General features: G+C 41.8%; 1 protein-coding gene across 4 annotated transcripts in view; it reads left to right on the forward strand.

Moving 5' to 3' along the window:
• PTH2R (parathyroid hormone 2 receptor) overlaps window positions 1-14,930 on the forward strand; it is a 76,878-nt gene that overhangs the window by 18,546 nt on the left and 43,402 nt on the right. For 2 of the 4 annotated variants that reach the window (XM_061607834.1, XM_061607836.1), the window contains exons 3-7: window positions 8,760-8,897; window positions 8,987-9,108; window positions 9,780-9,877; window positions 11,782-11,968; window positions 13,428-13,581. In XM_061607834.1, the coding sequence (XP_061463818.1) occupies window positions 8,760-8,897; window positions 8,987-9,108; window positions 9,780-9,877; window positions 11,782-11,968; window positions 13,428-13,581 (699 nt within the window). The remainder of the gene's footprint in view (window positions 1-8,759; window positions 8,898-8,986; window positions 9,109-9,779; window positions 9,878-11,781; window positions 11,969-13,427; window positions 13,582-14,930) is intronic. The other 2 variants (XM_061607835.1, XM_061607837.1) reach the window with 2 other exon arrangements.

The raw sequence follows: 14,930 nt of genomic DNA on the forward strand, positions 1-14,930 counted from the left end.
CCGCCCACCTTGCTGCCCAATGGCTTCCCTAACTGAGCTGACGGAAGTGGTCTCGGAGGTATTGTTGAGATCCCCCAGACTATTAGTATTGGGGGATGTCAACATCCACGCTGAGGCTACTTTGTCCGGGGCGGCTCAGGACTTCATGGACGCCATGACAACCATGGGGCTGTCCCAATATGTTAGTGGCCCAACACATACATCGGGGCATACTCTCGACCTTATCTTTGCTACTGGACATGGGGATAGTAATCTGGATGTGGGGAGTTTTACATCTCTCCCTTTGTCATGGACAGATCACTGCTTGCTGAAGTTTAGACTTTCAGTGGCCTTTCCCCTCTGCAAGGGTGGGGGACCTATTAAAATGGTCCTCCCCCGGAGACTAATGAATCCTGAAGGTTTTCAAAGGGCTCTGGGGGATTTTCTGGCTGATAGGACTAGCGCTCCTGTCGAAGCCCTGGCTAATCTGTGGAATACGGAGATGACCCGGGCTGTGGACACGATCACTCCTGCGCGCCCTCTCCTCTGTAGAGCTCATTCAGCTCCTTGGTATACTCCAGAGCTGAGAGTGATGAAACAAGATAGGAGGCGGCTTGAGCGGAGATGGAGACGAACTCCCGATGAATGCAATTATGCGCTGGTTCGTGCTTCCACTAAGCTGTATGTAGGAGCGGTGAGGGCGGCGAAGAAACAACATTTCGCTGCCACTATTAAGTCATCTCTCTCCCGCCCAGCGGAGCTTTTTAGAGTCGTCCGAGGGCTACTCCATCTAGGCCTACAGGACACGGTAGATACATCGGTGGCCCGCTGTAATGAGTTTGCTGAGCACTTCCAGCATAAGATCTTATGCATTCGCCGGGACCTAGACTCCCATTTTATAGCCGTTAACCCTAGCGAGGTGTCTGGAGCACAGTCTAGTCATGTTTTGTTGGATGAGTTTCAGTCGGTTCAGTTTGAGGACATGGACAAGGTGCTTGGACAGGTACGTGCAACCACTTCGGTACTGGATCCTTGCCCCTCTTGGCTAATAAAAACTAGCAAGGAGGGAACAGTTGGCTGGGCCAAGGAAGTGATAAATGCCTCCTTGAGAGAGGGAGTGGTCCTTCCTTGGACCCAGAAGATTTCAGCAGCTACAGACCAGTAGCGAACGTTCCATTCCTGGGCAAGATCTTGGAACGAGTGGTTGCTGACCAGCTCCAGACGCTTTTGGATGAAACCGATTATCTAGATCCATTTCAATCGGGCTTCAGGCCTGGTTTTGGCACTGAGACAGCCTTGGTCGCCCTGTTTGATTACCTATGTTGGGAGAGAGACAGAGGGAGTGTAACTCTGTTGATTCTCCTTGATCTCTCAGTGGCTTTTGATACCATCGACCATGGTATCCTTCTGGAGAGGCTTGCGGAGTTGGGAGTTGGAGGCACTGCTTTGCAGTGGTTCGGCTCCTACTTGGCGGGCTGTCTCCAGAAGATAGTGCTTGGGGAACATTGCTCGACACCGTGGGTTCTCCAATGTGGGGTCCCGCAATGTTCGGTTTTGTCTCCCATGCTCTTTAACATCTATATGAAGCCGTTGGGTGCGGTCATCAGGAGTTTTGGAGTGCGTTGTCATCAGTACGCTGATGACACGCAGCTCTACTTCTCCTTTTCATCTTCTTCAGGTGAGGCGGTCGATGTGCTGAACCGTTGCCTGGCCGCGACAATGGACTGGATGAGAACTAACAAGCTGAGACTCAATCCTGATAAGACTGAGATGCTGTTGGTGGATGGTTTCTCCGATCAGATGGTGGATATATACCCTGTCCTGGACGGGGTTACACTCCCCCTAAAGGAACAGGTTCATAGTCTGGGAGTCGTTTTAGACTCTTCCCTCTCACTTGAGGCTCATGTAGCCTCGGTGGCACGGAATGCGTTCTACCAACTTCGGTTGGTAGCCCAGCTACGTCCCTACCTGAGTAAGGAGGACCATACATCAGTAGTACATGCTCTGGTAACCTCGCGTTTGGACTACTGCAACGCGCTTTACGTAGGGCTACCTTTGAAGACTGTTCGGAAGCTACAGCTAGTGCAAAATGCGGTGGCCAGACTGCTAACAAGAACTAAGCGGTCTGAGCATATAATACCTGTGCTGGCTCGCCTGCACTGGCTTCCAATACGCTTCTGGGCCAGATTCAAGGTGTTAACCAATAAAGCCTTATACGGCGCGGGACCACTATATCTGTCGGAACGCCTCTCCCGATACGAACCGGCTCGTACACTACGGTCTACTACGAAGGCCCTCCTCCGGGTCCTGATGAATAGGGTGGCCCGGAAGGTGGTGACGAGATCTAGGGCCTTCTCAGTGGTGGCCCCCGAATTGTGGAACAGTCTCCCCGAGGAGGTACGCTTGGCGCCGACACTATCATCTTTTCGGCGCCAAGTTAAAACCTTTCTCTTCTCTGAGGCATTTTAATCTTAGTTAAATGTTTGTAACTTGGTTTTAGATTGTGTAGTTTTTATATGCTTGTTGTATCAGATTCTGTAATTTTATTGTATTTTATGTTAACCGTCCAGAGAGCTATTGCTAGTCGGGCGGTATATAAGTTTAAGAAATAAATAAATAAATATAAACTACAATGAAAAGTGTGATTAGAAAAATGTGATGAAAAGTAAGACAAAACAGAACCAGAAAACCCAGAGAATGTGATTAAAGACATCTAAAGATGATGATGATTAAATTAAATCCCTCCCTTTCTCCTAGAAAGAGCCCAGGGCTGCAAACAAAACACTAAAAACACTTTAAAACATCTTAAAAACGAAAGACTTAAAAACATATTTTAAAAAATCTTAAAAACATATATAAAAAAACAACTTTAAAAACATCTTGAAAAGCAATTCCAACACAGACGCAGACTGGGATAAGATCATTACTTAAAAGGCTTGTTGAAATAGGAGAGTCTTCAGTAGGTGTTGAAAAGACAACAGAGATGGTGCCTGTCTAATATTTAAGGGGAGGGAATTCTAAAGGATAGGTACCACAACACTAAAGGTCTGCTTCCTATGTCACGCGGAGTGGACCTCCTGATAAGATGGTATCTGCAGGAGATCCTCACCTGCAGAGCACAGTGCTCCATTCAGACAAAAAGGACAAAGGAAATTAGAAAAAAAACAAGAGGAAATTAGTTAAAGAAAGCAACTTGATAAGGATCAAAAGACTTCAATTTATCTGTGCACACTTACCTGGTAGCAAATCTCAATGAATATAGGAGAGTTTGCTTCTGAATAGACGAGCATAGGATTGAACTGTGAGATAAGTCCCAAGCAATGAGAGAAAACTACGATTTCCAAGCAATTTAAAATAAAGCAAAGGAGAAACAGGAGTATCAAGAGTATTTTTCTAAAGTGGAGAAACTAAAACAGACTTAAATTTAGATGGGAAGACACCATTACCTGAAAGAAGATTGAAAATATAAAGAACTGAAGATAAAGCTGGTGCAGCAATTTGTTGGCAGAGAACAAGAGTGCAAACACACAAGTAATGGCAACCAAAGGAGGAGGAAGATGTTTTCACTAATGGGGCGAGGATTCAGCGATAGAAGAGCAAACAACAGCTGCATCATGTAAGACCTGGACAAAGACACGAGGAGTAGAAGCTGGAGGAATAGAAGGAGTGGAAGGGTAGAGGTGCCACAGCTTAACAACTGGAAAAATTGGGGAAAAGAGTGAGAATCAACTGGAAAAAAAGGCAGAAGAAACAGGGAAGTCAGAATGTGCTTGAGACTTAGGGTTGCCAGGTCTCTGGTTTTTGCCCAGAGACTCTTGATGTTTGGAACCCTCTCCGGTTCTCCAGGAGAGTCGCCTCAATTTCCAGACTCTGAGCTTTAATTTTTTAAAAAAACTTTTCTAGGTGGTCTGGTTCAAGAGATATACACCAAAATGTCAGTTCCCCCCTCCCTGCAACTTCTGTTAAATGAGCTCGTAGCTGGCTGCTCTAACCCTAGTTTGTAGCCAATAAGTGAAGTCAGGGGTGTGATTGACAAGGGATTTGTTGACCTGCAGGCAATAGCTAGAACCCATTGCAAAGTCAGAAAACAGTTGTCCTTTCCTGCTTGTCTGAAAATCTCATAAATTGAGTAAGCATATAGCTTTCAGCAGTAGCAAAAATCCCTTTCTCTGTGTGTGCACCAGATGTAGAACAAAAAATCACAGCAGGATCTTGGTAGGCAATTGTTTACTGTAAACAATTTCAGTTATGTTTATATCAAAAGTGTACATGCAGGGTTTTTTAAATTACTTGCAAAAATAGCATATTATACATTTTATCTTTCAAATAATTTTTGAACAGAAATTGAAGAGAAGAGTACATGCAGCTTCTAATTATAAGGAGTCAAACAAGTTTAAATTTTCCTAGGAAGTTAAAGAGGGCATTTTGTTTGTCTAATTCACTACCAGTTTTGAAAACCTATATTTTTGAAAATATATTTGCAGAGGATCCCTAGTCAAGCTTTACCAACAGCACAATCCTAACCATATCTACTCAGACTCAAGTCCTGTTGAGTTCTATGGGGCTTAGTAAGTGTGTTTAGAATTGCAGCCCTCGGGGGCATCCATCTTTACTCCTGAGTACTCCCATCTAACATCTCCATAAAGTAGGAAGAACATCCCTTCTTCCTACAGTGGCCTTCTGGTGACTGGCCTGGCCTGAGGGCATTTAAACCCTTCTTGCCAGAAGCAAGTTGGCTAGATTAAATGTACCCTGTCTAGGCTTCCTAAGCAGGTGAGAAGGAATGATCTCATCACTTCAACTGGACCTGGGAACACCCTCATTTAATTTCCAATCAGAGATTTTTTTTTGTTTGAGTAGTATGCTCCAAGCAGCTGTGGTTGATGCTTAATGTATCATGCTTAATGCCATCACTAGGGCTCACCCCCATGACATCACTAGGACCTGCCCCTGAAATCTCAGGGTTTGGGATGCTTCTGACCTGGCAACCCTACCGGGACTTGTAGAATGACATTCAAGGTCCCAAGTATATGAGGATATCACAGTGAAGAAGTGAGCCAAAGTTGGAGAAGGATGTTGAGAACGAAAAAGGAGTTATAGTGGGAAAAGGAAAATTACATACTGTGACACTCTTGCTAGGTAGATGAATATATAGAAGGAGCAGGGAAAAGGAAAGGTGTATAATAACTTGAGGATCATCAGCAGGGGTATGTAAATCCCTGGGTTTAATAATAGAATTAATAAAAGTGAAAACGAGGAGAATATGATCAGGCAATGGAAAGGAAGTAACAAAATGTAAAAAAAGAAAGTAACAAAAGTAACAAAATGAAGAAATAAACAAAAGTTATCACCAAATCAAGAACATAACCAGCAGAATTACTACACGACCAGGAAGGAGAGAGTAAAAAAAAGTCAAGAAGAAAAGATTAAACACCAGAATCATCTGACTGATTGATAAGAATGTTAAAATCACCTTATAAATGGACAAAATAAAAACCCTCAGGAATGAAGACAGAGTTCAGAATCTGATCGAAAATCAGAAAAGATATCTGAAGATTGATCATGACTGCAAAGAGAATATTGCCAGGATAAAACAAATGGTATGATACTCAAAAGAAAGAGAGGAACATGACTGGGGGTGGGGATGATAGAGAGTATGGAGAGATGACATGGTCAGGAGAGCAGAAACACTACTTCCCTTCCCTCCCCCCATGCACACACACTCTGACCAGTTAAGCAAGGGGAGTGGAGAGAGCCATCCAAGGTAAGAACCCCTGGAGTAACTAATGAGATGGTGGGATGTAGGACTTCCACATCTCAGTCAAGGCAAAAAAATATGTATTTGTTTATTACATTTATATCTCACCTTTCCTCCAAGGAGCTCAAGGTGATGTACCAACATGGTTCTTCCCCCCCCATTTATCCTCAGAACAACCCTGTGAGGTAGGCTAGGCTGAGAGACAGTGACGGCCCAAGGTCACCTAGTGAGCTTCATGGCTGAGTGGGGATTTGAACCCTGACCTCCATGGTCCCAGTCTGACACTAACCACTACAGAAATAAATAATGAAGAATTGTAGCCTTCTTAAATGTCAAATAACAATTTAATAAAGAGTAAGGAAAGTATAGATGAACAAGGAACAGAAATCAGTTTTCAGGTCCTCCAGTTACGGAGCTAGATTCAAAAGAACATCATCTCTAACAGCAGGAGATGAGGTATTTTTTAATAAAATTAACGTTGCTGGACAGAGTGAAGCTCACATTAGGTCAAAATATGTTTTACATCCTTTTCTAGAAACTTTCAGTAAAATTTTAAGCCTTAAACATAAAAAAGAAAAATAGCACTTCAGTAGAAATGTTTCTGAATCACTGACTTTTTCCACCCACACATTCTATTTCCATACAAAGTCAAATATTTTTCCATCTTGATTCACCCTCCCTATAGTGAAACCCAGGAGAGAAAACAGGCTTTGTGGCTTATCCCCTTGAGTCTGAGTCATCTTCACCTTTATGCATCAAATATTCTGATGTCGGTTTTGCCCCCCTATTAAAAAAGGCTTGGGGTGTTTTGTTTTTGAGGATCTGGATGCAACTGGTGTATTGGTTCCACCAAATACAATACTTGGGAAAAATTGAGTGCCATTTGCTGAACCAGATCTAAGGTCCTGCTAGGTCTTATAGCCAGAAGTTTTCAGGGGCGTCAAAGATATAGTGGTAAGATTAATGTGGGGAAAACCTCACAAGAAACTTACTATAAGTCATATAATATGTTTAAAGTTATGTAATGTATTTTTTAATAAAATTAACATTGCTGGACAGAGTGAAGCTCACATTAGGTCAAAATATGTTTTACATCCTTTTCTAGAAACTTTCAGTAAAATTTTAAGCCTTAAAGATAGCTTTGTGTTACTTACATTTTATCTTCCTGACCCTTAATCTAGTCGGGGTAGCCAACGTTTTTGGGCCAATGGGCACATTTGAAAGATTGAGACAGTGCCATGGTTGCCAGTTACAAAATGGCTGCTGTGGGAACGTGGCATAAACCAAAATGGCTGCCATATCTAAATGACCAGAAAAAAGAGACAGGAGAAATGGTGCAAACATGCTCCCCCACATCAACTCATTCCATCAATGGAGAAAAGAGCACCTACATCAGCATCCTCCATGCTCATTCACAGAGAGAATCTCTTTGCACCTCTCCTCTATCCAGAACAGATGGAAGGGTGGGTGTCCATTCCTGGCATCTAATGAAATGTGGTAATGTTTAAGGGGATGGTGGTTAGAGTGTTGGACTATGACCTGGGAGACCAGGGTCTGAATCCCCACACAGCCTTGAACCTCACTGGGTGACCTTGGGCCAGCCACTGCCTCTCAGCCTCAGAGGAAGGCAATGGTAAACCACCTCTGAATACCACTTCCCACGAAAAAACCCTATTGATAGGGTCGCCATAAGTTGGAATTGACTTGAAGGCAGTACATTTCCATTTATTCAGTGTAGAAGAGACTGAACCCATGCAAACAGGAACTGAGCAGAATGAGCAAACAGTGTCTCCTGCTTTGTGAATTTTTGATAGGATTTTTACTGAGACCATTTACAGGTGCCATAGGAAGTACTGGCAGGCATACTGAATTGGCCCATCCATAAGCTAGCACTTTCTTAGTCAGATAATCGTGGAACTGCATTGAATGTCTTAAATCCTTTGATCTCTTTTGTACAAAGTTACCAATGTGTAAACTGACATAAAAGATGAACCAAAATCCAACTCACTTTATTTTTTCCCTTCACTGTTGAATAAACTCTACACTGCTTTAAAAGTATGCAGAATATATTTTCACTTCTGTATCTTGAACCTTGTTAATATTTCCCCTCACAGAGGCTTTTGTTAACAAATTGCGTAACAGCAGTCAGTCTGTTCCACGTTCCTATACACTATCCAGAGGCAATTGTATCAGTTTAGTCCACTGAAAATGTATATTAAGTCCAGGGAAAGCAATCATTTTCTGGAGGCTGTATCAATCTATAATGCAGTTTTTTTTAGAAAGAGTTGATTTTAACTAATTGTTGGCACTGGTGTTACATTCTCATAGAACAAAATAAGATGACCCAAAGATATGAGTTATTGTAATTGTATACAGTAAGAGGAGCTGTTTCTTTCTAAATCTGAGCTACCTAAATGCCTCAGTTCAGCTGCACTCGTAGAGTTCAAGTAGGGAGACTTGCAGCACAATCTTAAGCATATCTATTCAGAAGTAAGTCCCATTGAGTTCAGTGGGGCATACTCTCAGATAAATGGGTATAGGATTCCAGCCCTTGGGTCTCAAAAGCTTGCACTTTGATGAATCATTTGGTTAGACTTGGGCAAGTGGTTTGCTTTCATCCTGTCCTTCACAAGGTTGTTGAGATGATGATAATGTTCTTTTACAAAGAATAGGAAACAAAGGTGAGAAATAAGCAAGGTAGCATATTACTTTCCTTGAAAAATTCAAATGTAAATTGCCCTAATACGACTATTGCACTATACATGCATATCCAATCAAGTTCTGCAACACATGCTTGATGATGAAGTGTACCAGCTGCACATCAAAATGTCCTGATTATCTGTACGAGTATTTATGTTCGTATTAGCTCACGCACAAATGAGGGAATAGTTTTAGCTTTCTCTTAGGCCAAAAATGGGCTATACTTTACCAAATTTGGGGAAGGTAATTTTGAATGCATTTTGAAAAAATTTAAAGGCTATGCACTGGGATCTTTATGCTCTTCCATTACTTTTATTTGCAGCTTATTTCTGCTTTTCCCCACACACAGAAGGCACCTGCTTTCCAGAATGGGATGGTCTAGTCTGCTGGCCCAGGGGGTCAGTGGGGAAAACGCTAGCTGTACCATGCCCTCCTTATATATATGACTTCAATCACAAAGGTACCAACAATGTGCTTCACATTGGATTGATCTTACACAAAACATAGTTGGGGAGAAAGTCTAATGGGAGCATTACTTCTTTCTGGCAGGCATGGCTTTCCGACACTGTAGCTCCAACGGAACGTGGGTCTATGTGCATAGTTTAAACCGGACGTGGTCTAATTATTCTGAGTGCCTTCGCTTCCTGCAAGCAGAAAATGGCTCAGGAAAGGTATGAGCTCTTTCTCCAGTGAAGGAGTGGAGATGAAAAGCTTCTTATGATTGAGGCATTGTGGTTCTGAGAATGCTGGGGATCCTAACCAGATCCTATTACTCATTAACAACCCAATCAGTAAATACAGGGTGAAAAGAGCTCAGTCTGTTTTAACCTTCTTGGTATAATCCTTGTAACGAGATTGCACTGTAAGAGATCCTGTATACATGTTGATAATGATTAGGCAGGCAATGTGCCAGTCTGAAATTACCATGACTTGAGTAACTTCACCTTCTAGTAGTTCTGCAGGACATGGCAAATTTCCAACACTGCCATGAGGGAGGAGGCATTCAGAAGAAATGCTGATCACCCCGAAACAATGCATAGAAATTGTGCATCATCATAAAACAGGCATGCTGATCACAGCATAACTTCCCAGCATTGATGACACAATGGGATTTCATATACAATCCTGCCTTTGCTACCATGTGCAATAGAATTGTGTGAAGTCACAATTATAAATGGCAGGTCCAGCTGTCAACTGAGCTCCAGACTGGCTTCTGTTAATAGACATATTTTAGAACTTCTCAGTTTTTAAAGATAAATGAAATTTTAGGAGATACCAAGGCTGACAATTATGCACTCAAGTGGAAAAGAAGTCCTAGAGAGTTTTCTGTTGTTTCCTTTAGAGGGAATTCTTTGAACGCCTCTATGTTATGTACACAATAGGATACTCCATCTCCTTCTTCTCTCTCGCAGTGGCTATTTTCATCATTAGCTACTTCAGGTGAGTGATTCAAACTTCTAGAATCTTAACAGTTCTCTCTTAAACCTTTAGCCATTCCTACAATAAGATAATGCTTATAACAACAATCCCCTGCCTCCATCTTGGCACAACTTTTTGCCTCATAATGGGAGGGTGAATAAATTTAATGGCAACATACAACTGAATGTCTTTCAGGGCCTATATATGGGCTGAAAAACTATCCAGTGAATATATTGTTTGGGCAAAATGTATGAAATAAAGCTTGGGACTTTTCTTTAAAAAGTAAGCATGAAAAGCAGCCCAAAGAAGCTGTGATTTTGAGCAAAGAAGGGGCAAAGAGAGAGGTAATTAACCCTTTCCCCACATCTATATTTATGATGACAGATACGCATCTGGAATCCCAATAGGAGAAAAGGCTTGGGGCCCTAAGTTTGAGCAGAAAAACAACCTATGGGGGGAAAGGATTAGGCAGTTCCTACATGCAGCAGCTTCTCTGCTTAACATTTTAAGCATCCCAAGGTTTTTTGTTTTTCATTTAAAAAAAATTGTTGGAATCCTGCTTCTCTCATTTGGATGTAATATTTAGTTTGCCTTTTTGTTATGACACTTTAAAGGTACATAATACATTGGAGCCATGTACAACATGCAACCAGTCATGCCAAAATTACAATATCTCTGCCTTGTGACTTGATAAGAAGACAGTTGTGTGAGCCATCTCACAATCACAATTGCTGCATTGCTTGGTCCTCGTAAGGGTCAGTGCTTATTTTGCAACTAGAACAATAGCACTGCTATCACCTTTTAGAATGCTTATCTGCGTAATTGGTAGACTGGTGTAATCTGTTGCTAAGGCAACAGACCCCTCTGATACCTGCCACCAGTGATGAGTTTGAAATAATAACTGGAGACTTCAAGGGTCTTGAACCTATGAGGTCATGTGCTGGAATCAGTTTCCAGGGAAAGTCTGCAAAAATGTGAGTAGAAAGCCACACCCATGGTCCATCTAGATCACTACCGTCCTGTCTGTCTGTAGCTCTCTAGGGTTGCAGGCAGTGGTCTTTCCCAACCTTTAAAAGGCTTCATGAGAGAATCAGGATTTATCCTTGAACCTTCTAGAAGTAAATCATAGACACTCTTATCACTGAACTATTATCCTTCTCACTGAGCCCTTTTGCGAGTAACGCTAAGGACATCCTTTCAGTCTATAACACATATTTAGAAGTTGAGAATATGGGTGCTTTCAGGCAAGAGATCAATATTACAAATGTGTAATCAGCAAGAGTTTTTCTTAACATATTTCCTCTGGAAAGGGAAAATCAGATTTAGATTGGGGTGGGGGAGATGCAGGCTAGCATATTAATGTCAGTGGCACCATATGGATGCTGCAAAACTTGCATGATCCCACAATAAACAGCATATGGAAGCACCTTGTATTTACTATGTTATTATCAGTGTGAATGCAGACATGTGGTTATTTGATCCAAATGGGTGTATAGTTTCTTAATTTAAAAGAAAAACAGTCATTATGTAATGTGTTATGTTCATATTCTTAATAATTCCTTCTTTGTCCCTCTTTTTTAAAGTCCTTTCCCCTTTTTCTTAAGATTAATGCAACAGTTTCATAGCCACAAGATGTGGTGATGGTCACAAGCCTACATAGGTTTTAGAAAGTGTCATGAAGGACAGGAGGTGCATCAGCAGCTATTAGCCATGATAGCTAAATGGAATCTCAGTGTTCATGGGTAGTACAGGTCTGATGAATGGGTGCTAGGGACCAATCATAGAAGAGGACTGTTGCCTTCATGCTGTCCTTGTAAGCATCTGGGTGGCCATCACTGGACAAAGGACGCAGGGCTGCGTCTGTTCCCGTAGGGCTCTTCATGAATTCTTGTACTTCCTTTAATTAGGCTTTTCCTCCCACACAGGAGGCTTCACTGCACCCGGAATTACATACACCTGCATCTGTTTGTATCTTTCATGCTCAGAGCTACCAGCATCTTTATTAAAGACAAAGTAGTTCATACTCATATTGGAGTCAAAGAGCTTGACTCGCTGCTCGTGAGTGACCTGCAAAATATTATAGTGGCTCCAGTCACAGACAAGTCCCAGTACGTAAGTACTTCTCCCCTCCTCTTACTGGGGTTCCTTCATTTTGCACTAATGGAATTACTGTCAAATATTCTCTCTCACCCAATCAGTATCTGAGAATTTTTTCACACAACTGGAGCCAAAGTGACCCAGCGGGCAGGACCATATTATTAGTGTCTGGAAGCCATTAATATGCTCTGATTTCCCCAACACCCAGGTCTACCAATTTCTGTGATGGTGCCTGAGCATTCCTTACTCCAGGTTGCTCAAACCTCAGTGTCAGACTCCAGCTAGTATTGCATTTCAGAACGAACCCAAGTCACCTGCTTCCATCAGAATCAGCCAGTACATGCTGAAGAAGGCCCATATAATCTGATTCCAAACTTTGATTCTGTTGTACTGCCATTTGAGCAAATTCAGTTGCAATGTTTTGCCCAACTGGGTAGTAAAACTGGGGGACAACGACAAATGACTTAGGACTAACTGTACACTTTTCAGAGCAGTCAGTAAGTTGACAATATTGGGAAAGCTGCGCCCCTTCAGATACATTATGTATTTTATGTAGGGTTGACACTAGAATTCAAGCACGGACCATTCTGATACCAGATTAAGGGGTCTACTTTGGCTGACTGGGGTGCAGAGTTCCAGAATTGGTCTGTCTAGCTCAGTATTGTCTACACTGACTGGCAGCGGCTCTCCAAGGACTCTCCCGGCCCTAACTGGAGATGCCAGGGATTGAACCTGAGACACTCTGCATGTTAAGTAGTTGTTCTACTGCTGAGCTATGGTCCTTCTTTTGAATACCAGAGTGTGCAGCAGTATTCTTGATGGAATAGAAAAAGGGAAGTTCTGAATCAATGGGAGCAGTCAGATCAATCCCTCAAAGGTCTTCCACATGAGCAAACATGCATAGGGACTGTCTAGGAAGCAACCTATTGGTACAGCCCTTTGCCCTGATCATCATCGATGTACTTACCATAGGTATAAAAACACAAACAATGTGAACACAACCACCCCCGGCCTTCAACATATGTTTGGAAGCCATTACTGAGCTGCAGCTCCCTAGCAGGTATATTTGGGTATATAAGAAAACATGTCTTTAATTCATAGATTTTGTGCTGCTGTAGGAAATGCCAATTGCAGCACCAGTGCAGCTGAGACAAGCACAATTGCTGTGAAAGTGTGGAGCAGGTTCGAGAGGCTGCTTTTAAGGAGCTGGCAATAATTGTGCTGGAAGCCCTTTCTTACCATGTAACTGGCTGCTGTTGTCCTCACAAGAATTAAACCATGACCCACAATTTAATATGGAGTAAAACCTGTTGAGCATGAATCATGACTTAGTCTTGGCTTTTATGCCCCGTTATGTCAAATTAATAAAGCATTTGAAGGTGGAAGATTAGGATAAACTTGCAAGCATACTATTTGTTATGATTCTTTCCCTAACCGCAGCAGCTGTGTTGCTTTGTTTTGAACTAATTCATAGGTTTGGTGCAAGATTACCGTGATGATGTTTATTTACTTCTTGGCAACCAACTATTATTGGATCTTGGTTGAAGGCCTCTATCTGCACAGCTTAATATTTGTTGCTTTCTTTTCGGATACCAAGTACCTGTGGGGTTTTATCTTAACAGGCTGGGGTAAGCTACATTTGTTTCTCATTCAAGCAATGTCTTTGCATTTAAAGCTAGATTAGTGCTATCCATACTAACATTCATTCATTTGCAATTCTGTTGTTTCATTTCCCCATGATTTTATTATTGCTTTTATAAACCACAAAACCAAAAGGGGTGGTGTACATATTTCCAATTCAATGGGTTAGATCGACACTATCAGTGCAATCCTATGGATGTTTATTTTATGTCAGCAGCAGATCTGCACAGATTTCTTTAAAACAAACACTAATTAGTTAGGATATTTATTATATTATTCAAGGCTGATTTTGAATATCTTGCTGGGAAGTGTGTCCTGTTGAAATCAATGGAACGTACTTCCAGTGTAGACTGCTAGGATCAAGTGCTACATGTGTACATGTGAATCCCTACATGTGTCTATACCCACTGGGAATTCAAACACCACCCTTAGAGTGCAGAACTTTTGCTGGAATTAAACCTGCAGGCCTCTCTTATGTATGTATAATCTTACCCTTAACGGCAATAAAGGACATGAAAAGTAAAAACAAAGGCTGGTTTATTGAAAGAGGAAACAGGAAAAATATGGCATTTACAATTACAATTAATATGAGCAGCGTTCAACCTTTACCCAGTCATTCGTTCCTGAGCATTATAGATAGCATAAGATAGAGACCCTAAACCTATGTACATTCAAAGTGGCACCAAGACAAACTCAAGAGTTGGGGATGAATATACCTTTCCAGCGAGACTCTAGGTCAGAGTGGAACTTCCAAATCTACCCGGTAAGCCAAAGCTCCTCCTTTGGTGTAACCTTCACTAGACCTGAAAGATCTCGCCCTTCCTTAGTCCTTGTGGTTCCATGTAGCCCCAATGTTGTTCCTAGGGTGCTTTGTGTAGAGTAGAGAAGTCATTGGAGCCCTGAGAGGTGCTACAGACTCCCCAAAAATGCTAGGTTTAAATACACTGTGAGCCTTCATTGGACTGAACTTAAATTGGGAGGAAGGATGCTAGTGGTTAATGTAGGACATGACAGAATTTCCTGTTTTCTACCTATCAGAGTTAAACCTTTATTTGCAGCCTGGTAAAACTGTATACTTGTTAACTGAAACTGAACCTTATGTGAGTATCACTGACTTAAGCTTTAACTTGGACAGAGACCATTGTTTAGTTAAAGGGATTGTTCCTGAGGATAGCAGGAGTTTGAAACCTTCCATATTACTAGTTAACTGTGTCTTCCAGAGACTATCAAGCCAGTTCTGACCATCCTGTGACATTGGGTCAAACATAGGGCCTGTATTATTGTTATTATTTATTTATTATTTAATTACATTTTTAAACCGCCCTATAGCAACAAG

The sequence above is a fragment of the Rhineura floridana genome, chromosome 2, assembly GCF_030035675.1.
Source record: "Rhineura floridana isolate rRhiFlo1 chromosome 2, rRhiFlo1.hap2, whole genome shotgun sequence".
NCBI lineage: Eukaryota > Metazoa > Chordata > Lepidosauria > Squamata > Rhineuridae > Rhineura > Rhineura floridana.